This window comes from Gossypium arboreum, chromosome 10 (genome assembly GCF_025698485.1).
Source record: "Gossypium arboreum isolate Shixiya-1 chromosome 10, ASM2569848v2, whole genome shotgun sequence".
NCBI classification, from domain to species: domain Eukaryota; kingdom Viridiplantae; phylum Streptophyta; class Magnoliopsida; order Malvales; family Malvaceae; genus Gossypium; species Gossypium arboreum.
The window spans coordinates 122,554,330-122,580,322 of record NC_069079.1 but is presented as its reverse complement, the minus strand read 5'-3'; the positions used below and the strand labels follow the sequence as shown (position 1 = coordinate 122,580,322).

Genomic DNA, 25,993 nt, shown 5'->3' with positions numbered 1-25,993 from the left:
TCGATGATAGTAAAGAAGATTGATCAGTTGAAATCCGAAAATGATTTGGACTGCATCATACAAAACACATGAACTATTTCAACTAAAAATTTATTATTAGAAATACCACAAGATTCGATCTTAAAAAAAAAAAATTAAACTTATGATGTAACTAAAAATATAATTTTTTAAACCGATTTTAGAAAGACTTGAACCGATTCAAATGTAGCATATATCAATATTTATCTTTGTCTTCATCATTGTTATTTTTTAATCTAAAATTTTGAATTTTAAATATTAGGATTTACTTTTACTTTATCTAATCTTTGATACTACTATATAAATAAAAACATTTTGCTCTCTAAAAATATATGAAAATTTATGTTTCACCTCATCAATTATTTCAGCTTCATCCAAATTTATTTTCATCTACATAAAAATGCATTCTAATTAATTCTAATTTTAATTATTTGTATATATTGTTTGAAATGTACTTGTAGTTCAACTTGTAACTTCCTTAAAAGAAACAACTTGCAAATTGATATTAATGATTTAAAGGTTCATTTTTTGCACATGCACATTTTTTAATTTCTCGAATAAAGTTACAAAACTCGTTACATATCTCATACTTTAAGTTACACAGAAATTAAATTTGAATATAATTAATTGTAATTATACACATGTTACATGTTTAAGTAATTATTGCAATTAATAAATCCCACTAAATTAAATATTAATTGAATCATCCAATTAAACTAAGATAGATCTTACTGACTCGTACTTTCACAATTAGATGAGATGACGTGGAACTTTTACTGCCACATCCATGCCAATGAAATAGGTGGGTCATCTTTTTACCCACTAAACTGCCAACTTGGCATTTTCTTTTTCCAACATTAATAATTAAATAAAGAAAACAAAATGGTTTATAAGAAAAGAAAAAAAAATCTTTAAAATGCTGCTCAAATCATCTTAGTTCACATAATATTGTTGCGGTTACAATAATTTGTAGTGAATTTGAGTATACAAAATATTATTTCCTCATCAAGAGTATTTGTATAAAAAGGGCATAAGGATGTGTATGTCCCTCCAAACTTTTAAAAAAATTATTTTAACTCTTTTTTAATTTTTACTATTTTTAGCTCTTGAAAATAATTTATATTATTTATCAAATTATTAAAATAAATAGAAAAATTAATATTTGTTAATTTTGCTAACGTTAGACCTGTCTATAGAGGTTTGGTCCGAAGACCTAGCCGAAAAGTGCGAAGGTTTGGGTAAAAGTATAGACCCGAAAAATGGGCTTTGATAAAAAAAATAAGGCTCTTTAAAAAAAGGGTTGAGCCTTGGGTAAGATTTTTTTTACCTGAACTTAGCCCGGTCCAATCCGAATATGCAAAAAAAATTATTGTTTTTTACTGTTTTGTTGCTATTTTATTGTTTTTTCATTATTTTACTACCGTTTCACTATTATGTTTCTACTATTTTATTATTATTGTTAGGATATTGTATAACTCTTATTTTATTGTTAATTTTATTACTATTTTAGAGGTATTTGCTTGTTAAGTTACACATATCTTAATGTTATTTAAATATACATTTATTTTAATGTTTTAGTATTTTTAATGTATTAATTTTTTTAAATATATATAAAAATTAATACAGGCGGGCCGGGCCTAAGTTTTAGCATTTTTATCCAAATCAAGCTTGAGAAAAATGTTAGGCCTATTTTTTGGGCCGAGCCCGGGCCTAGCAAACGAGCCAAATATTTTAATTGGACCTGGCTCAACCCGGGTCACGGACACCTCTAGCTGACATGACATCTTCGTGACAATCCATGCATATGTCATGTTAGCAATTAATTATTTTTAAAAAATTAAAATATGTTAGACACTTTTTATAAATTTTTAATTTTTTTTATTTTTTTAATTTTAAATTTTAAAATTAATTAATTGCATACGTAACATCTATGTGGCAATTCACGTGTATGCCATACCAATAAAGTTAACAGGCGTTAACTTTTTCATCAATTTTGCGGTGATTTGATAAATATTGCAAATTTAAAAACTAAAAGAGACAGAAAATTAATAAAAGATAAAAATAATTTCTTTTTGTAAAGTTGAAGGGCCAAATAAATATTATGCCTAAAAATAATTCCAAAAATTTTTAATCTTGTACACTTAAATAAAAAATTCATACAAAATTAGGAATTTTGTGGCTTCCATTTAGTTATTTCTTTCTTTTCAATTTTAACTAGTATGGTTCCAACTTATGCTTCTTATTGGGTTAATTATTCTTTTTTTTTCTAAATTATAAATAAAAATTAAAAATTACAGTGCTCCAAGTCCTTATAGTCATTGTATATTTGGAATTTAATCTTCATACTTTTATTTTTATGAACTTGGTCTATTTACTTTTTAAATTTAAAATTTAAGTCTATTTGTAAACTTATTAAAAATGTCTATTAAATTTGTTGGTGTAATAAAATACTCACTCTTAACCATGTAACAAAAATGACATTATTTAGTTGACCCGAGTTTAACAAAGAATTCTAATGGTATTAACAATTCTTAAAAATTCACATTAGTATTTGAATAAAAATAAAGTATTTAGACTAAGTTATGACAATATTATGTCAAATTATGTCAAAATTAAAATATAGAGATTAAATCTCGAGTTTGAGAAAAATATAAGGATCAAAATTGAAATATCATTCTTATATCGAAAAGGTAAAGGGATTAGAAGATAAATAAAACAATGAAATGGGCAAGTATCATGAAGAAAACACGTGCCACTGCCATAAAATTTCCCATATTAGCATTTTTTTTTCCATCCAATGAAAATCTCGTGTCACCAATTATAAACCAATGAAAAACAATAATCAGTGCAAAAAGAAAGGGACTTCTCTACATATTTTCATTATTTATTTCAAGATATGCTGTCTAACAATTTTATCATTATATTGGTGGCTATTTTATTTTTAAAACAATTTTCTACTTGTTATTTTAATTATCTCTTATAATAACCAATTAATATATATTAGGAAATTCTATCACATACGCATGTTTATGGAAACCACGTGTTTAAAACAAAATGTGTGTTTAAAAAATAATAATAACAGATAAAATGTATACGATATTAAAATAAAAGATTAGATTAAATTGTAAGTATAACGAAATTTAAAGTAATAAATTGTGCATATTAAAATAAACTTTTATAAAAATATATTAAATTAAGTATCCTGAATACCAAAGTTCGATAATAATAATAATAAAAAGAACAGAGACTTACTAAACAAAATCAAGTTAGTTTTGTGATGGGTAGAAGCATCTCAGATAATATTGTTATTGCTCAGGAGGTGGTCCATTCTTTGAAGAACTTCAAAGGCAGAAAATTAAGGATGATCCTAAAAATTGATCTCGAGAAGGCATATGATAGAATTCGTTGGGATTTTTTTAGGGATACTCTTTTAGAAGTAGAGTCGATGTCCATTTGATCACGGTTATTATGAACAGTGTATCGTCGGCTATGTTCCAAATTCTCTAGAATAGGGGGGTGACAGACAAATTTAGGCCTTCTAGAGAGTTGAGGCAAGGAGACCCTCTATCTGCTTACTTATTTGTTTTATGCATGGAGAGATTGGGGCACTTAATTGATGAAGCGGTGAGTAATGGAAGGTGGAAGCCTTTGGTTTTGGCTAAGGGAGGTCCAACCTTATCACATTTTATTTTGCTGATGATCTCATGCTTTTGGGGAAGCGGATCCAAAACAAGCTGAAGTGGTTATTACTATTTTGAGCACCTTTTATCCAAAACAAGCTGAAGTGGTTATTGCTATTTTGAGCACCTTCTATCATTTTTTGAGACAAAAACTGAATAAACATAAATCTCAAGTGTTCTTTTCGTCTAATGTTCCAAAAATTGTTACATTGAATATCCGTAGGAAGGTGGGATATGGTCAAGTGGGTGACTTGGGAATGCATCTTGGATTTCCAATTATCCATAAGAAAGTCGTAATTAGCACTTTTAATTTTTTTAATCGATAAAGTCCGTTGTAGGCTTAATGAGTGGGAGGCTAATAAGCTATCACTAGCAGGCAGAATTACATTAGCTAAGTCAATGTTGTTATCAATTCCTAATTAATTTATGTCTACAGTTTGTATTCCTGTAACAGTGTGTGGTGAGATTGAAAAGCTAACCCGTAATTTTGTTTGGGGATCTTCTTCAGATGATAGGAAGTCGGCTCTCTTAAAATGGGATGATTGTTGTCGTCCGATTGAATCAGGAGGTTTGGGTATAAGAAGTCTAGCTATTCAGAACAAGTTATTTCTTTTGAAACTTGGTTTCCTTTTGTTAACCAAAACTGATGACCTATGGGTTAAGGTTGTAAGGGGTAACTACAAGATTTGTGGGGTGATTTCGAATTCTATTGCTACGAGTAATTGCTCTTATATACAGATGTCCTTAATGCGGGTTTGGCAGGATGTGGTGGATAATGTTTATTGTACTATTGGAAATGGATTCTTGACGAATTTTTGGAACGATAATTGGATTCCTCAAGTGGAATGATCGACTATCGCGGAGATGGGCAACTAGAAATTCCTTTTCCATGGTGGGTACATATAGAGGTATGTACCAATCTTAGTTGACAAATAATTCTAATGTTTGGAAATTGTTTTGAAAAGCCAAGGTACCGCAGCAGGTTAGAGTGTTCATTTGGATATTATGGAATAACAAACTTTTGACGAATGAGGAGAGAGTTAGAAGACATATGGCTTGTGAAAGCAATTGTCCGAGATGCAATTTTACCAATGAATCTGAGTTACATATTGTTAGATATTGCTCATTCCCATGGGCAGTTTGGACTTCGATTGTACCACCTAGAAATATGTATTATTTTTCTCCCTACTTTTTGATGAATGGATTATCTGGAACTTGAAAAACTTAGGGAAGTGCGGTAGTCAAGAGTTGGATTGGCAAATGTTGTTTCCTATTGTTTGTTAGTTACTATGGAAAAACAGGAATATGTTTGTAGTTCTGTCCAAGATGTGTAGATACTATCAGTTGGACGAGAAGTTACTCGCTACCCTCAAAGCATATGATTCATAGGGGACGTATGGTGCCTAATATGAATTAGTTTATGCCAAAGATTGGATGGGTTAAACTCAATACAGATGGTGCAGTTTCGCTTAGTTCTTACTCGACTGCAATTAGAGGAGTCATTAGAGATGAGGATGTAATTGGTTGTTGGCTACTTGATGATATTGGGGAGAGATGAAGTTATCAATAAAGAAGCGAGGTCTATGCTTGAAGGGCTACGTCTGACTTGGAGGAAGGGATACCGGCAGGTTGAACTTGAATCTGATAATGCTCTTTTAGTGGAATTAACTTTGCCTGGCAAACTTATTGATAGCCCTCTTATGGAAATACGGGCCATCCGTACACTGTTACAAAGGAATTGGAAAGTTCGTATCTGTCATATTTCTAGAGATCGTAGTACAGTTGTGGATTTCATGGCTAAGTAAACTGGCATAAATTTTACCCGTCTATAGGTGTTTTTTTTAACCTCCTCAAGCTATGCGAGAGTTAATCCAAAAGGATATTATGGGCTTTTAATTTTATGCTTATTTCTATTACCGCTTAATGTTGTTTTTATTTACCAAAAAGAAAAGCATTGGTTGAACAGTAAATTTAAGATTTTATCAATTTAATTAGGAATTATTAAAATCTCACCATATGCATATTTTTATTTTTACTGATTTTTGTTAAAATAAAAAATTAAAGTACCAAAAATAACATAACTAATTTCAATTAAGAAAGAATATTTCCGTAATTTTCTTAATCTAATTGGTGTCCGTTTGATTCATAACACCAACTTATTGTTAGAGAAATTACAAAACATTAAATGTAATATAATATAATTTTAATACAAACATGACACATATAAAACCAAAAAAATAATGTGATAATTTTCTTTTGGTCTAGATTTCAAGTATTCAAAGTCAAATTTGAGAAAATTTTCCAATTTTCCTCATTTAAAAGAAATCTGAAACTTTAATTAAAAACAGGAGGATAATGTTGAACATACAGACCATATTCACATATAAACAATTAGTACTTATTGTTTGACAACAAAAATTGCCGACACATTATCCATATATATATATTTTCCTTTATGTTAATGTTTCCTTAGGCACTAAATGAGTATTAAATCTAAATAAAATTACTATTATTTGGGAGATTATGTAACAATGCAAATTTGTGATATATTCTTAAGAGTAAATTCATCCTTCATCCAAATAAATAAAGTCAAAATATGAACTTTTATTCTGAAGTCATATTATTCTCAACCGTACGTGTACATAGACGCGTGTTAAATTACAAAATTTATCTGCATTTACTATGCTGAAAATTACTGATAGTAAAAAAAAAATCATTTTTCTTGTTCTATATTTTTGGGGTTTGTAAATTTTGTCATTGATGTAATCGTAGCCGTTTGTCACCATTCAAACCTGACAAACACGTAAAGATAGCAGTGACTGCCAAAGCCGGTCCTGCTGACATTAACCGGCAAAGCGAGCGTGACAACATAAAGACAAAGGGTAATAGTTTAGAATAATCTACGTGTCTAATGATGGAGAGATCTAGTTTTTACTGATTGGACCCCACAAAGGGGGTGACTGTGAGATTCTCGTCAGAGAAAAGGTAGAAGTGATGGGACAAATGACGTGTGGGACCCAGCAGTGTGGGACCGTGTCCGAATCTCTGTCGTTACTTCTAGGTTGGAATGAGAAGCTATGATAACCCCCCTTTTTCTTTAATGAAATTTTTGTCCCTTTCCTACAAGTTAAAATTTTATATATATATATATATATATATATATATATATATCTCTTAAATTAATTTGTCAATGGTTAAAACTTAAAAGTCATGGACAATTATGAACATGACAAAAATATAAATACGAATATTCACTAAAAAAAAAGTGGTTTAAACAAAATATAAATGGTTAATGTCATATTTAATCTTTTAACTTTAATTTAATGTATAATATGGTATTTGCACAAAAATGTTTAATGTGATATCCGTGTTATTATGTTATCTATTAATATGCCCTAAAATTTTAACAATTTTAAATTTATTTGTTGACTTGATAACAAATAAATAGATGTCACATGTGCAGTTATTATTATTTTTGTATCTATAGATAAAATTTATTTTCTCTATCAATAAAAAATTATGTAAAGCTCAAAATCAATTATATGATAACACAAGACATTTAGCATGCCACCCATGCAAAACATATATACACATGGGTGAATTAATAATTATTTTTAGGCGCAGGAATTGAATTATAAATTTTGAAAGATTAAAACGTAATTTTATAATGTATTAATTTATTATTTCATCGTTATTTAAGGGATTAAACATAATTTTCTTATTTTAAGGGTTAAAGTGTAATTTTATCATAAATTAATTTTTAATATAATCATCTTATAAGGGACTTGAATAACAATTTTTCATTTGAAAGTGGCCAAGACCTCTGCCTACATTCATATTTGCCCATGTATTATGTATATACCTGCTCAAGGGTCGGGCCATCCAGTCGGGCCCGAAAGTCCACCCGAAAAGTGAGAAGGTTTGGATAAAAATATGTCCAAAAATTAGGCTTGGGCAAAAAAATAAGGCCCATTTAGAAAATGGGTCGGGCCTTAGGTAAGGCTTTTTTGGCCTTGAACCTAGCCTGGCCCAAATATGCTAAAAAAACTAGGTTTTTTTTTTACTTTTTTTTATTATTTTCTTGCTATTTTCTTGTTGTTCTTTTTTACTATTTTGATATCATTTTATTATTATGTTTCTACTATTTTATTGTTATTGTATAACTATTGTTTTATTCTTAATTTTGTTACTATTTTAGAAACATTTGCTTGTTAAGTTGCACCTATCTTAGTGTTATTAGTTTTTAAAAAATTTATTTTCAGTTTGTCGGGAAACATTTATTTTAACATTTTTAGTATTTTTAACGTATTATATTTTTAAAAAAATTATTTAAAAGAATAGTATAAAAAAATTAATACGGGTGAGCCGGACCAAGCCTGTGTCTTAGCATTTTTATCTGGGCCGAGCTTGGGCAAAATTTTAAACCTATTTTTGGGTAGGGCTCGAGCCTAAAATTTTGGTTGACCCCAACCTTACCCATGAGCACCTCTAACTCTGTATATACATGTCACACATATAAATTTAACAATTTTTAAAACTTTGAGGTACATCGATATTGATAAAATTACACAAGTTTCAGTATCAAATATTTTTAACAATTATATACAAGATAAATATTTTTATACAAAGTACAAGGTGATATTTTTTACATAAATTTATTATATTTTAAGTATTTACTCATCTTAAATCAATTATAGTATTATTTGTGTATTTTACTTTTTATTTTAGTATTTCCTTAACCAATATTCTCTCCTTTTTTATAAGCAGGGGTTCTTCATTTTCTTTTACCTATCAAAATACAATTTACAATAAAAATAATTTTTGAGTCCATTTTCTAATTCATTAAAATTGTTTTCTAGAAAGTCATACATATATACATACATATTTCTATTGTCAAATCTCTTATGGAAGGTATTAAAAAATGAGTAAATTACATTCAAAGTCACTAAATTATTAATATGTTTATATTTTTATTTTTAACTTTAAAAAGTTAAAAAATAGTCATTGAACTATTTGAAAGTTTTCATTTAAGTCAATGAACTATTTGTTAAGTTTCCTTCTTTAAAAAGTTCGACTAGTGAGCTCTAAGCGACGATTCAACTATTGGTATGATGAATCAATATCCGTCAACTATTAGAAGAACATATCTTAGATCCAAGACAATTTGATAGTAGTGTCGAAGATTTGAGGAGAAAATTATTTGGATTTTAATTTACAGATTCTTGACATTCAAAACTGTTTTATGAGGAAAAAAATTAAATTATAGAAGAAAAAGAAAAGGAGGGCTTTCAATTTGTGTAGACGACGCGAATAGAGAAGGCCATATAATAACGATTTTAATAGCCCGGTGATTTAAATGAAAACTTTCAAATAGTTTAGTAACCACTTTGTAACCTTTTTAAAGTTGAGTGATCAAAACATCAGCTTAGTAATAATTTAGTGACCTTAAGTGTAATTTATCCTAAAAGAATCAAACAAACAAATCAAATTTTAACCACTAGATTTTTTATTTTTTGGAACAAATAATCACTAAATCTTTGAATCATATGTTTTTCAGCTTTCTCACATGTACATGTACCTCTTTTTACTTTTGGTACAAAAGATGTTCTTTTAGTCTATAAAACTAGCCAATACCTTTTTACAAGGTCAATCTGAATAAAAGAAAGATCAAATTCTAAATTTTTTAAGGTTTTTATGTATTTATTTTTTTACTATTTCTAAATTATTTAATGTAAAAAAATCCTACAAGATTATATATATATATATATATATATATATATATATAAAAGGTCAAAAGGGTTCGGAGCAGGTACGAAGCAAGGCCTTTGCCTCTCTTTTTAGATCTGTCTTTCAATGCATGTGTTTAAATCTAAAACATAAGCATACAAGAAGCTAGCTTTTAAGTGTGATTATAGACAACAATTGAGTTAAATTGGAGTCTTTTTACATGTTGTTTTCTTTTTCAAAAATCGAAATTAGTATTTACAACACACGCAAAACCTCAATCGTCGTATAAATTTTCAATCATCCATTTTAATTTATCATCAATATTGTATAAGGATATCTATATGTCCCCAACTAAATCAAAATTTTAATCAAATTATCAAATATTAATATATTTTTTGATACATGGGTTTGGCTTCAATATTCAATATTGTTGAGGGTGAAGTGTCTCACTCCCTTAACGGTGGAAGTATTATTCCTGAGGTATCTATGCTTGGTTTTAGTCACGGATTTTTGTTTCTCTATTCTGAGGAGAGCCCAAAAGAGTTCTCCGAGTCTCGACGAGAGCACCTAGGTCTACCAAAAAATGTTTTAATTCTTTTGTCTTGGTGGGGTTCGAACCCATGCCTTTAAAGAGTCTTTGTAACAACCCGTTTTCAGTGGTACCAAAAATGGTGGTTTCAGAACCCCGTTCTTCGATGATTGAGTCCGTATATTTTATTATTTAATAATCATTGGTTTAATATAGTGTTATATGGAATTTTAGTTCAGAAAATTTGATTGATTAGAGAATTGATCATATAACAGGGATGAAACTGTAAAGGTGGTAAAAGTTGACTATTATGGATTTTTATTTGCTAATGATAATATGCTAATCGATTAAGGACTAAAATGATAATTTAGCCATTTTTATAGATAGTGGTCGGACATGTGTTGCCATTACCTATAATAATGTTGATTTTAATTAATAATTGATTAGATATATATACCATAACAGAGTGGATGGAAAGAGGGAGTTCATTTTCTTTCTTTCATCCTCTCCATCACCATTTTTCTTCTTTGTTGAGCTAGGAAAGTTCGACTAAGTTTTGTGCTCTCGCATGGTAAACTAATTCGAACTCGTTTGGCATGAATTTTGTGTTTTTGAGATTGTTGTGCTTCAATCTAGCTAATGGTGGTGTTTGTTTCTAAAACTATTAAAGATTTCATGCGATTGCCATTGTTGAATGCTTGAAATTGTGTTGTTAAATGATTAGATTAAAAGAGAGGTTATGAAAAAGGATCACTTGGTAAAATGAAAATTTGTTAGTTTCGAATATCAGGACTAAAGTGTAGACATTTCGAAATTAGCCTAAAAGTTCTATAAACTTTGTTATAAAAAGGCTCGACTGTATAATGTGTTAGGTTTAAAGGAATTTCGAGTGATAGAATTAAACTGACTTATATGCTTCATAAGCTACTGAATGATATTGGTTGATAAAATTTGAATTAAATTATGTCAAGATTTGAATCTGTCGAGAGAATATCGCGGGAAAGAAAAAGTTATTGAGTAAACTCTACGTGGCGTGTTATCATTCTGCCAAGTAAGTTGTACAATATAAACATCGTCTAACTTTCTTTTCTTTTGTTCTTTAATTGTATAACTGAGAATTTGATAGTCAAATTTGGTTTATCAAGTATATAGAGAGGAGGCACTAAATTATAATACAAAGGAAAGAGAATGAGATTACAAAATGTAAACATCTTGATGAACTTAGTAAAAGACTCATACACATGGTTAAATGTTATTTCTCGATGATTCTGAGATCCAGCATTATTGTGAACTTAAAGATACATGTGGCACAGATTTAGCCTAGACTGGTAATCTGATGTCATTTTAAAGGTTTAGCCAGGACTGATAACCTTACATGTATATACAATCCTGGTCAGGCTTTCATGTGTCAATAAAGGTTTAACCCAGACGGGTAACCTGATACCTCTGTACATGATTAGCTCAGACGAGCCTCTAATGTGAAGCATACATGTGTCTTGAGTTATTTTACAATGTTCATCGGGTAATATAAAACATGTAAGATGTGAAATTAGCAAATTAAAGAATGAGGGATAATAGAAGGCTTGACTATTAAAATTGGAGTCTGCACCAGTGAAAGGTATGAGAATGAATTAGATATGAAAAATGTTATTGCATCATGTTGCATACTCAGTATATTGTATGTGATAAAGTATACGCACTTACCTTGGTGACGAATTATGTTGCCTGATAGGTAAACTGTATTTGCATATTAAATTATCATATAATTATTATGTAAGGTAAGTTAGCTATCAAATTTGTACGAGCTTATTAAATATACTTAATACTTACGCCTAGGTTGCTTTTATCTTGTAGACTTCGAACGTTCAGAGTGTGACATCGGATCAGTAAGAAGTTCACACTGTCCACCCAAAGTTGTGGTAGACTTTTGATTTTGTTTAGGTCAATCTAGGTGGCATGTATATAGGTTTTGTTATGTTCCGCATTATAAGTTTTACGGGACCTACCGTAGCGTGGGGTATCCAAGGAACAGTCTGCCATTTAGGTATCGACAAGAAATTATGAAATTTGATGTCTGCCTTACTTTCCACAATATTTGTATCCACAGGATAATCCGCAGTTTAGCCATCTGAAATTCAATGCGCAAATGGACGATATGCAAGATTGGTCTGTCATATATTAGTCTGCAACACAATTCGCTATGTATTTATGAAGTATGTGTTTGTTATGTAAGTCTTGTGTGGTAACCTCCTGTAGCTCAGGTTTGACGATTGGGCCGGGCTAAGGGTATTACATTCTTAGTGGACAATAAAACTACCACTTGGCTCCAAACGATATTAGCTCTAACTAGTATTAGGTATGCAAAGGTAAGGCATTTAAGCCTTGGTTGATGGTTTGAACCCCTGCAGGCACAATATGCATAATTAATATTTTGCACAATAAAGACACCTCTCCCGTAAACTTGTAGATCATATCTATATTACTCGAGACACTCCTTAAACTCTATGGACCCCTTTTGGCTCTTCTCGAAGTACGTGAGATAAAACTCCCTCACGAGGACAATACCTTCTATTGAAGAGTGAGACACTCCATAGCAGATACTCACATTCAACAAACTTGGTACCTAAGTTTGACTTTAATGTTTAATTTAGTAACCATACCAAACAAACCAATGAAATTTTGACATATGTACTTCAACGAACAAATTCAAATACTTAATTGGGACAAAAAAAAAAAGCTCAGCATCAAATTAAATATTGAAGCCAACATCGAGTAGGACAAAAAAAACTCAAGTATCAAAGTAAACTTTGAAGTCAAATTCAAATATTAAATTAAAATTAAAAAAAAAACTCAGATATCAAACCACTGGTAATTATAGATTACAACGGATTTAGATATAAATTATATAGTAGTAAAGCCTTAAATCTTTTGGAAAATGGCCTCAATGGTTAGGATGTTGCCATTTCAAGTAGGGGAACTTTAAATGTTTATGTAGGCTTTAGACCACCTAACGTTTATAGTAACTCCCCCACTAAAGTATTGCTTAGTTCACAAATTAGGTATATTTTAACAAATGTTTAATAATTGTTATAATTATGGGTAAACTATACTTAAGCTCATTAAACTATTAGTAAGTTTACATTTTGATCAGTTTAAATTCAAACGTTATAAAATGTTCATTGATCTATTTGAAAGTTTTCATTTATGTCACTAAACTATTTAAATTTTTATTTAAATCATTAGATTATTAAGTTTTTTTTTATATAAAAAGTTCGGCTAGCGAGCTCCAAGTGACAATTCGATAATCGGTACATGGATCAGTACCCACTAATGAGTAGAACAATATAACTTAGATCCACGTCAATTTGACGATTAGTGTCAAAGATTAGAGAAGAAAGTTGTTTATATTTTGGTTTGCAGATTCGTGATATTCAAAGTTATTTCATAAAAAAAAACTAAACTGTAGAAGAGAAGTGGAAGAAGAGCTTTCAATAGGTGTAGGCGGTGTGGACAGAGAATGTCATACATCAACGATTTTAATAGCCCAATAACTTAAATGAAAACTTTCGAATAGCTTAATAATCATTTTGTAACTTTTTAAAGCTAAGTAACTAAAACGTAAACTAACTATAATTTAGAGACCTTACCTGTATTTTATGTTATAATTATTTTTCACCATTTACCCTCCAATTGTTATAATTATTTTTGTTTAGGGCTATTTGATAAATTGAATAAAATCAACACAAAAATAATATCTTTAATTAATTTTTAAAAAATAAGTTCTAAATTTATGGAGTAATTAAATTTATTTAAAGTAGTGTAAAATTAAAGTAAATTTACAATTTCATAACTGTGTACATAATAAAATTTTTAACAATCGACCATCATATTTTCTTTTATTTTCACATATAATAATTTAAAAATATTTAATATATGTTAATAAAGATAATATTCTCAATTGATGTGCTAAAATATTGGATCAATTTTAAAATATAAAGTACATTTATATTAATAAAATCAATAATTTTATTATTAAAATATTAATTATATAAAAATTATGAAAGTGTGTAAAACTACTCCAATTATGTACTTGTGGATCCTTATTTGCTTAATATATAATTGAATTTCATTAAGTTCACTTTTTATGTTTAAATTAGAAATATATATATATATATATATATATATTATTTTACAATCATTCTCAATTGTTAAAAGTTTAAAAGAGGAAGAATAAGCAATTAATAAAAAATATAAGGTAAACTATAAAATTAATCACTTTATAATTGAATAAGTTAATGTTTTAGTCACGAATTTTAGAAAAATATTATATAAATAGTAATGTTATCAATTTATTGTTAACTGTCATTAATAGTAGTTTTGTTAATGACATTGAGAAAGAGTTGTTTCTTTTACGATATTTGAGATGTATGTATCCATCATTGAAATTAATAATCCGATAGTGTAAGAAAATCAAGGTGTGTTTAGACACCATAGAGAAATTGTAAGAATGTGTAATTATTAAGGTAATAATTACATTTACCAATAAGTTGTTGGAGGAAGTGGACGTGGATTTCTTCCCAAGCATTTGATCAAGTCTAAATCCTGAAGTTGTAATCGTTGAAATGACCGTACCTAAATATTATCCCCGGCTCGAATAAGACTGATCTTAGACTGTAAAATGAATGAGAAAACTTTTGGTTATATAAAAAAAAAATTTATATTCTTTTGTAATTACAATAAATTTCTGTTTTTTAGATGTGATTGGTCGATACAATATAATCACAGATTTTTGTATATCATGTTTGTTACTAAAATTATAATTACTGAGATATATCTTGCTATCTTAGACAATCATGATTGAGTCTGGGCTTTCTTGGATATCTTGGTACGCAGGTAAGAGTTTCCATCCCTCCTGTTTTGTTGAGGGTGATGTTGACCCACTTGCAATTTCTGGAGACCAACTTGCAATAAGAGATATTGGGATTTTTTAAGAGCAATAGGGATGAACGGAAGGTTAGAATCCTGACTTGTAATTTTGATGTGGTTTTGTGACTTTTGACCTATATAAAAAGTGTATTATTCACTTCGAATTGTCCAAGGTTTGTAATATTGTTTTTCAATACTGTCGTTCATGGCAGTTAAAATTCTTTCGAATTTAATTTAAACGAAAAACTACTAGAGGTCATGGATTGTGTTTAACCAACATGAGATTGGTGATAAAAAAAATTGCGAAAAAAAGGAAAATTATCTCTCCATCTCTAAGAATAAATGTGTTCTTTAGAAAGAATTAAATTTAGGGTAAAGTGCACTTGCAGTCAATCACAACAAGAATAAACTAGAGATTATTTTTTTCAAAATTTCCCTCCCCTTCATTCCAGAAAATTAAACACAGAAAATCATCAGAATATACATACACATATGAATGCACAAAGAAAAGGGAAAAGAGAACTTTATTTTTGGCAGTGAGCTAAGGTTTTTCTTTTGGGATTTGAATGTTGTTGTCAAATTTGAAAAGTTTCTAGGCTTACTGATGGTCGTGAATGGTGGTTGCCACAATGGACAGCTGAAGCTACAGTGACAAAATCACGGTCTGCATCTCCATTTCTTCTTCTTCTTCTATTGTCCAGCCCAGCTAGGATTCTTAAATAGGGGCCGTTTACACTGTGGGATGACAGGTTAGCTTTCCGTTTCAAACGTAACGGAAAATGGTTACTAGCGACTGATTTATTATTTTTCTAAAATTTAATGATTAAATTGTAACTTTTTAAAGTTTAGTGACTGTTTTGTTATTTTAATCAAAGTTAAATGGTTGTCGGTGTACTTTACCCTTAAATTTACTCTCGTGAGTTGGGATTTGGTGTTGTGATACACAAATTATTTCTAAGTCCATGACTTCATTTTGACCAATGTTGAAAGTTCTAAAATGAGGTTTACAAGCAGAATTGAGCAAATGATAAGAACAGTGCCAACTGCTTTTAAGTATAGATGAAGAACAATAGAAAACATAATAATATGTTTACACGGTTCAATTTTCTTATGTCTTTAAAGATTAAAACCTAAGAATTTTATTACTAGATTTTGCCAACATCAAGAATGACAAGTTTATGAGTAGAATAGTCTCAGACACCAGTAGACACTGCTCCTTAACACTGCTTATAAACTACCTCAACAAGCTCAATAAGCAATAATACAATATGTTTCCTAATTTTCTTTAATTCCATGATGATTTTGTATACTTATTACTGTTAGTATAAACTTCACAGATACTAGCAACGCCTCTAATAAGGTTACCATTTGGAATGCTACATATGTAAAAACATAAGATCCATGAGGTGTCATTGCCTCCTACTATACCTCTTCTTGGTCCTAAATGGAGTAGAGATAAAATGTCCGCATTCATTAAACCTATTGCTTTAGAATATGCATACAATTTTAAATTTTTATATATTTTTATAATTATATATTTTAGGATTTTCTATTTTAAAAAAAGGAATTTTAATTTTATAAGCAATTAAAAGAATTATCTAAATATGTTATATATATATAATATTATAAGTAAATAGATCTGAATGCAATTAAATATAGAAGTAATTATTGAGTATTCTAAAATCAAAGGCAAGGGCAAGTAAAATATAGTTTTCTATTGTTTTCGAATTTAATATTCATGGTCCCAATGTCTGAAATAATTATGCAATCAACAAGTTGAAAAAATAACACACACATTTGTCTCACTGTTGCTGCCCAACCCAACACTAGCATGACCAACAATATTCTGATTTCTTTGCCTTAATAAATGAGATACATTTCATTGTTTTCTTCCTTCACACTAAATTATTGATTTATATATTAAAATGTTAAGTGTTTGAAAATATATATATATATATATATATATATATAAGCTTTATTAATTTAATAATACTAGAACCAAATTCAAATAATAAAATGTCATCCAAAACCAATAATTCGATTTTTAAACATATTTACTATAAAAAATCAACCCTTCTAAAACATTATCTAAATCGACGTAGTATTATGTATATAGTTGTCCTCCTTTTATATATTGTACCCTTTTAATTGAAAATAATTTAGTTAACATGAGATATTAATTATACTAAAAATTATAGAAAATTCATCACTTGTCACATCGTATTGTAATTTTGTATTCCACAAATTTTCTTTTATAAAACCCATAATCTTTTGTATTGCGATTCTTAATTATAATAAAATCTTTTATATTTTGATTTAAAGGTTGGGTTTATATTTGATATATTAACGATGTATAAATTCATATATTATAAGTGAACTATCGGGTATCATTTATTTAAAAAATATATTTTATAATTTTAAAATTTGAACTAAAATAATAAATTTTATAAACATTGAGGGTAAATTTGTTGAACTTTTTAAATTTAGGATCAAATTAATAGAATGTATAAATATTGAAACGCTAAATTTATTATTAGGCCAATTAAAAAAAAAAGCAAACTTTTGTTACTAAGTTAATGGCAAGAGTGACTAAATTATTTAATTTAAAATTATATGATTAAATAAAATAATAATAATTGGGTGACCAAAATAAGACGAACTAAATAGTTGGGCGACTATTTTTGTGCTTGCCCTTTTATTTATCATTTTCAATAGGGATAATATAATTTTTTGCTCTTGAACTTGGCAATTAGGTCCACTTTAATACATATACTTTTTTTTGGTACTTGAACATAGCAACTAAATCCATTTTGGTCCTTAAACTTAAATTCTATTAAGATTTGATGATGTGATTAGTGCTTTTGATACATGACCAAATTGGTCGGTCAAATCGAGAATCAATTGATATACTGGTTCAAAAAAATATTGAACCGATTGAATCAGAAACTACTCAAAACCAATAAAAGAGAAAACTGGGACAAAATTAGTAATTGAACCGATTTAATATTTTTAAATTTTTTTATAAATTTTTAATTAATTAATTACTGTTGGTCTAGCAGTTGAACCAATCAAACTGATTGAATCGATAACCAGTAATCTGAAAAATTCAACCATTGGTCTTCGGTTATTAGAACATTGTATGTGACACTCTAAGATTGCACCACATTATCACGTCCAAATTTATATATATATATATATATATTAATTTTTAAGTGATGAAGTGACACAATTTTAAAGTATTACATTATTAAATTTTATATTTTTCAAATTTAAGGAAAAATAAATTTTCATTATCAAATTTAGGTACATAATAAATAAATAAAATACATATGAATTTACAAAATTATGATATTCTCTTTAATACATTGATGATTGATTGGTGAAGATGTAATTGGCAAGTGGAAGGAGACAGAACTTAGGTCAGTACTTTATTATTATTTTAAGTTAGCCGAAAAATAAAATGTGGTTTTCAATTGAATTACTGAATTAATTTAGTTTTTCCCAAAAAGGAATTAAATTTTAAAAAATCAATTTTATTTTATAATGATTTGATTCATTAAATTCTCAACTTATATTACTTAAATTGTAAAACAAATTCAATTAAGAAGTTTATAAATAATATTAAATAAATTAATCATCACATTAATAAAAGCATTGTCATGCTAGGATTGATTTCGTTAATTGAATTGGAATTTTCTAAGTTCCACTTCATCACTAACCCATTGGTAAAAGACTTCATTATGATTTAAATTAATTTCCGACTTAGAATGTTGTGAATTTAACCCTTTTTTTAAATATTGAAATTAATTTTAATTAAAAATGAATAAGGTCTAAACTGAAATATAAAAATGTAAAGTTTATTATTCTACTAAAAAATAAATACTTAAAATAAAAAGTCTTTCGCATGTTTAAAATTTAATTCATCTTATTTACATAATTAACTAATAGTTAATGTAACTTTTTGAGATAGGTTCTTTGTACATTTTAACATCTTAAAAGTAATGGAAAAACAATTATAAGTTTCGAAAATAGATCATAAAACGAACATAAAATATATCAAAATAAAAAAAACATTTTTGACATCAGATTAAATAAATAAATAAATAAGAAATAATGAAAGGTGGGTTGCTTAGTTCCAAAAACATTGAATACAAACATGTGTGGTACAACACATATGGCGGAGAGGCTGCTGACAAAGCCGCACCGGAGGCCGTGCCGCCTTCCCTTTCACCTTAAAAACTCACTTTAATGCAGTCAACTTTCCCTTTATATTAATTTTAGCATTAATTTCTCATTTGGCATTGTGAACTTTTAATTAATTTAATCAGCTTTCAATTAAGGCAATGACCTGTTCTACCTATGAAGAGCGGCTCCTTATTAAGTTTCCATCAATTAACCAAATAGCTCATTAATCCAATACAAATATGGTACCACTACCACTTCATTGATTCAGATTTTCACTTTTTCAGTTGCTAATAAAATAAATTTATCCTATCCACTTCAAATTTAATTTAATTTAATTTAATGACATCTCAAACTATGACCAGAAAGGTTTAATTGTTGCATTTTAAGGGGAACAAAATGTTTAGAAGGCCCACTAAGCTACAGTCTTGACTATTGGGCACAATGTGGGGTGTTGTGGGAGCTTGGGTTGGCTATAAATGAGTACAATTATGGTCCATAATGGCTCAGTCTGGCCCAACACGTTCTGATGGGTAATTTATATTATGGGTCATTCAATTTAGTATCAATTTCCTATTATTTAGGAGAAAAAAAAAACTTTTATTAAGTTATTTATTCTATTTTTATTAAATAATTTTGATGTAATCATGGACTTTATGTGCAATGGTGCTTTATTTTCTAAAGAGGGTCAACTTTGAGATTTTGTGTTGAAATGTCGAGCTACCTTACTTAATGGAGTTTGCATGAGTGACCTAAATTGTTAGCAATAAAAATTCAAATGAAGTCAAATGTAGTGACCTACTTAAATTCAATGGCTTAAAATGTAAATTATCCATATTATTGTGTACTATAAATCTTCACCCGTTATATCAAATTGGACCTAATCATGGGTCTGACTACTCGTCTAGGCCCACTCAAAAAGTCAGAAAGCTTAGGAAAAAATACAAGCTCAAGAAATGGGCCTGGAAAAAAAATTAAGGTCCGTTTTTTAAATGGACAAGGCCTCAAGTAGGATTTTTTGCCCAACCCAAATTAGTTTTGTTGTTGTTTCGCTGCTTTTTGCTATTGTTTCGTTGTTTTTTGCTATCATTCTATTATTATATTGCTACTATTTTGTTATTATTATTTGGATATTGTATAACTATTATTTTATTATTAATTTTGTTACTATTTTAGAGATATTTACTTACTAAGTTGCAACTATCTTAGTGTTATTTAAATATAAAGACTTTTTTAATTTATTTCCAATTCCTTAGGAAACATTTATTTTGATGTATTTTATGTATTATATTTTTAAATTTATTTTTATATAAAAATTAATATAGGCGGGTTGGGTCAGGCTCTAGTTTAGCATTTTTAATCTAGGCTAAGCTTGGTAGAATTTTAGGCCTATTTTTTTTTACCAAACTAGACCCGAAACTAAAATTTTAGGTCAACCAACCCGACCCATGATCATGCATCAAACACAGTACAATCTATAAGTTCTCTTTTCTTTAATGAAATATAATTCCACCCATTTGGTGGACTATATTTGGGCCTATATCCCTGTTAGTCATTGAACATGACTGCTTGCACATATGATTTTACGTCTTGTTCTAAATTTGTAATTATTTAAGCAAAACCCAGATTAGCATGAAAAAAAAGTATTTAAAAATAAAGGAAATTAGTTTAGTTATCAGTTCAATTGATTTTTTTTCAATTCAACTAATTCTAAATGGTTTACAGGTCAATTAATCTATCTAATTATTCTCTTTGAATCGATATTTCAATCAATTTTCAATCCAATCAATTAGTAGCCTTGCACTATTTATCTTCCCCACTAGAGACTAACTATATTCCTATTTAGACAATTAGGATTTATTTCTTAGCCTTTAACATATGGGGTTAGCCAGAGGTTCTATGTATTCCTAACCTACATACAAATTAAACACTTCATTTTGCGCATATTAATCTATTCTAACTCGCATAAATAGCATTTCTCTTGCTCTAAGATGTCTTTATGTTCTATTCATCCAATATTCTTGCATATGCCCTAAGATAATTGGTCTCATTAACAAACGTTTTGGCAGCGGATGAATCCCCTTAGGTGGATTTAGGAAAACAAAAATTCAATTCAACATTGTATTTCGAATCTGTATTTATTGGTTAACGGTGTTTACTTTTATACTCATATTATGGGTTTGAGTCGCATAAATTACCTGTTAGTAATGCGTGCGTATATAGAAGTATTAATGGTGTATAAGTTGTTTTTAGAAAAAAGATTTGACCATTATATCTCGTTTAATCTAAATGCTCCTCTTGATGATCTATTGACAAGAGTAAATTACTACCACATACATCATTAATAAACATTTCTTGTTAATTGATCCCATAATGTGAAGATGAAGATAAATATCATTGACCAATGGACCAAACACTAGAATTCATGAAAAAAATCCTAAATAACCAACAACATGATCTAAAATGCTAAGGATAGAACAAACTAGTTTTGGATTCCGTCAAGTTGTAAAATTTGTAAGTAAGAACATTTCAATTCAATTTTATTAATATTAATATTAGAGTCATGAGATTATAAAATTTTATTAAAAATAACTTAAAATATATAAATAATGTTAAGATGAACCCTAAATTTGACCAAAACTGCTGCCCTCTCAACATTAATCACAGCCTGGATTAGTTGATTGAACAACATTCATAAAAGGTAAGGAGGCAATTTTATGTGGTTGGTGATAGAATTGACACAATTCTCAATTGGTGGTATATTGTCCTATCAAATTTCAAAATTTTTGTTCAAAATGCAAGCATTACTTTAAAATAAGAATCCCCCCAACAAGTATCAAACCATATGATTAGAATGTCCAAATCAACTTTAAAAATAATGAAAGCAACTGCCATTCATTGATTTTATTTTCAATTTTTCCCATGCTTTTTAATATTACTAATCATTTCCTATACAATCAAGGTAAAAACCCTTCATTTATTTTGCCTCTAGTTTGGTAGCATTGAGTGAGATTAGGAGGATTGAGACATTTTGCCAAATCCCTTCATAACAACCATACTAATGATTACAACTTAGCTAATTCATTTATCGAACAAGATATTGATATCATATAAAAACTTGAACATAAATATTTTGAAATTTCACTAGTGATTTGATCAACAAATTTGGGGTGTGTGTTTTAACAAAAGTTAACATTTTCTTAACTTAGATTATAAGGGACTTCTGGGTCCAATTTGGTTGATCAACTATGATATCAATGTGAAGCCTTACTCTTGCTTGAAATTCAAGAATGTCTTTTAATGGCTTGTTTTCATTTTCTAAATTTTTGGGTTTTATCACTCAAATGATATTATTTTTAACAATTTTGTGGTCTCCTTTTCCTCAAAATGGGTAATTTCTAAAAAAGTCCAACTACCATTTGCTAGAATCCCAAAGGCTTAAATATGAATTATTTTTCATTTCACTTATATTTCATTGTTAATGAAGAAAGAAACACAAAAAGTATAGAAATTAAGCATTTAAAAGGGAAATTTAGATGATTTTTTTTTTCACTGCAAAAAGAATCCCCAAATAGGAAGAAAAAAAAAATTAAAAAGAAAATAAAGACTCCAATAATTAATAACCTTTGAAGGACCTACTCATTACTAAAAAAACCTACAACTTTTGCTACTCTTAAAACCTTCCATTTTCCCCTAAACCCTTTCTCTTTCTCTCATTAAAACCCCTCTCTACAATTCTAAAATATTTGTCATGTATTGCTCCAATTTCCCCCCCATTTCCAACCCTATACAAAAATAAAACAATGAACAAAGAGATAAAAATAACAATAACAAAAATAAACACATAAAAAAAGATTAAAAGAGATTGGGATGGGGGAAACATTGTGAAAGTTTTAACCCCATCAACATTAGGGTTCCAAAATTCTCCAAAGCCCTCCCTTCATATGTAATCTAGTGCTGGGTTGCTTTTATTTGGGATCATTTCTGGTACATCAGCTGTCCCACATTTGGTTCTCATTTCCAGCACTTTCTTATGAGAATTCGAGTGCACCGACGGGATAAACGTCGGACTCGCAGCCGGTCGGTACTCGGGAAAGAGCCTGCCGGATTTATACCGGACTCCGCATGCATTGCAAAGGGTTTTCGGTCCCATTGGTCCTGCCCTCCATTGAGGTGTCTTTGTTATCTCACAATGCATGCATTTCCTAACAGATGGATTTGGAGTAGTGTTGTTATCAGTAGGTGGTGGTGGTGGTGCTGGGAGTGTCAACTTGATCTTCTTTTTCTTCTTGTGTTCCGGGTTAACTTGTCGTGGCAACTTGATCAGAAGCCGAGACTCAGCGTGGTTCTCGGAGTCCGATGGCACCTTGGGGACAAACAACGACTGAGGAACGTCGTTGTCATTGACGGACGAAGACGGGGAGATAAGCTGAATCGCTGAACGAGGGTTGAAAGTAGCGGGACGGGGACGTTTGCTACGCGCACGTCCGCACTTCCCGGGGGCGGCAACCGGTTTCTCGCCGGAGTAAGAGCTGCTGCTTTCGAGGACCGAAACCGGACTGGATGTCTGGAATTGATGGTGATCATGATCATGATGGGATGGTGAGTCCTTATTGTTTGAATTAGGCTCTTGTTTCTTAATTGTCAAGCTTGCTCCACAATTTGAATCTTCAACAAAGTTTGACAACCACTCCAATTGAACGATGTCTTCATACTGCAAAATCAATCAAAAATAATGGACGAAAATTAAATTAAATTAAAAATATTTGTCCAAAAAAGTATTATTTAAGTACCAATTAAGTGGACCCCACAACACATAAACATTATATTTTCCAACAAAGGCATGCATAACTAATCACATGACAAATCATGTGACTTACATAACCGAAGCAATAATTATGCCTTCAAATAATGCAAAACTGTTGGCTGTATTCCACTTTTTTTCGACCAATGTAGCCGACAATCAGATATCATAAAAATAATATTTTTTTCAAAAAAAATCTAAACTTTAATCTTGGGTGATATGGACTTTAAGACACTAACCGGAACAGAGAGTTCGGCGGAGAGGTCGGAAGCGCTGTTGTTGGAAAAAACTGAGTCAGAACCCGGGAATGACTCGGAGTGAGCAGTCCAAATGCTGGGAAAAGCGGCGGCGTTGATGGCGGAATCAGCGGCGGAGAAACCAGCTTCGACATCCTCGTTAGGGAAGTCGAGGAGATCGTCTATGTGGTCGAAGAAGCTGCCGCAATCTATCTCGTCGATGAAGTTGGTTGGTCCAATCATGGTTTCTTTATGTTAATAATTTCTCTCTAAGAAATTTATAAACCTGTCAAGAAAAGAAAATGTAAAATTTATTATTAATAATGTTAATTTTGCATGTGAATGTCTCTCTTTATTGAAAAGCGGGCACTGCTAAAATGATTGAGCCGTGTGGCGCATGTTAGCATAAGAATTTTTTTGAAAAATACAATTTTGAAAATTGAAATTTCAAATTTGAGCAATTTTGAATTGAAATTTGGAAGTATTTGAGATTTTTTTTTTTTTTTTGTAATACAAATTTGTTTTTATGTTCCAAAATTTTTTATTTTATTTGCTCAAATGGAAGGTGAAGTAAAAATTAAAATTTTCTAAGTTAGTGCAAGGTGGTCCAATGCTAGCTAAAATTTGTTTTTTTTTTTAAGGTGGTGGGAGGATTATTGATTTTTAAAATTCTATTTTCAAAAGTGAACAAAAAAATGGAGGGATTATGAAGCAAACCTTTCGTTACTAAGTGAGCAAAACTTTTCTGGGGAAACAGGAGATAATTTTCCCGGAAAATGAAGAGAATTGTTCGAGATACCTGCAACCAAAAAAAAAAAGTGAAATTGTTAGCACATAAAAGACTACAATGCTAGCTGAAATAAACTTTTTGAGCTAATGAAAACCACTTCTCAAAAATTCAGTTTCAATTCCTCTGTTTTCTCAACTACCAAACAGGGTATCATTCATGGAAAAAGAAATGATTTTTGGACCCAAAATTGAACACCATACTCCCTGCCGACACTAAAATTTCCAATGTAACAACAAACCCAATTTTAAAAACCAACAAAACTCACTGAAAATGTTAAACTTGGAGCTAAAAAGAATTCAAAAAATTCCCAATTTCCCACCAAAACAAGAACTCATTGAGAAACCCAATGTTCAAAAAGATCAAAACTTTCAACTCCAATGAAACAAGTTCCAAAAACCCAACTTCATATTGGTCCAAAATCAGTCATGTAAATGAGTAATAGTGTGAGCAAAGGCAATGAGGAGAGAAAATAATACCTTTGAAGAAGAAAGAGAGGAAAATTGAAGGGGAGAGAGAAAGGGAAACAAAGGATAAAAAGGAGAGGGAAGGGAGGATTTATGGTAGGTCAGCACTCAGCATCCTTTCCTTCATTGCTAGCTGTCTTTTACTCTTCTTTATGTCTTCATCTTCAAGGCTTCTCTCTCTTTTTATTACTCCTTTTGGGTCCCATCCTTTCTTTTTTTTTTCTAGATTTTCAATTTTTTTTCCACCCAAGGTTTTCAATTAAAAATTAAAAGATATCAAGAAAAAAAAAATCAAATTTTGGGGTTTTTTACAAAATTTTAAAAAATAATTTGTTTGAATAAAATGGAGGCAAAAACGTGAACTTTATTAGAGCACTATTTACATATTTAATTACGAGTTCGTTTTGTTAGTTCAATCATAAGAAAGGTTTTGTTTTTAGTTTCATGAGTGAATTAAGAATCATAAGTTTACCTAAAATATTTATATTTCATGAATTTAAGAAAATAGTTAATTATATATTTTTATAATAGGATAGTATTTAATAAATTATTAGTAAAAATACGTTTCAACATATTTGAATGTACATCCTCTTATATTAATAATAATATTTATACTAATCAATTAAGACTCAATCGA

General features: G+C 29.5%; 1 protein-coding gene across 3 annotated transcripts; it reads right to left on the bottom strand.

Annotated features, from left to right (window-relative positions):
* Positions 1-22,580: 22,580 nt before the first annotated feature.
* LOC108489621 (GATA transcription factor 8-like) lies at positions 22,581-25,542 on the bottom strand. Of its 3 annotated transcripts, none has more exons than XM_017794286.2 (4): positions 25,369-25,542; positions 24,820-24,901; positions 24,106-24,388; positions 22,581-23,776 (listed from the first exon to the last, which is right to left on the bottom strand). In XM_017794286.2, exons 3-4 carry the CDS (start codon positions 24,343-24,345, stop codon positions 23,003-23,005), a joined length of 1,014 nt encoding a protein of 337 aa, XP_017649775.1. In that variant the 5' UTR covers positions 24,346-24,388; positions 24,820-24,901; positions 25,369-25,542; the 3' UTR covers positions 22,581-23,002. The 3 variants fall into 3 exon arrangements, with proteins under 3 accessions (XP_017649775.1, XP_052876079.1, XP_052876080.1); XM_053020119.1 differs by lacking the exon at positions 25,369-25,542 and adding an exon at positions 25,158-25,360; XM_053020120.1 differs by lacking the exon at positions 25,369-25,542 and adding an exon at positions 25,295-25,327.
* Between the last annotated feature and the right edge of the window lie 451 nt (positions 25,543-25,993).

Excerpts from the sequence above, each read along its gene's own strand:
- LOC108489621 (XM_017794286.2), bottom strand. The coding sequence starts at position 24,345 with ATGATTGGACCAACCAACTTCATCGACGAGATAGATTGCGGCAGCTTC. Across the intron at positions 23,777-24,105 it reads CCGCCGAACTCTCTGTTCCG|TATGAAGACATCGTTCAATT; the intron begins GTTAGTGTCTTA and ends TTGATTTTGCAG.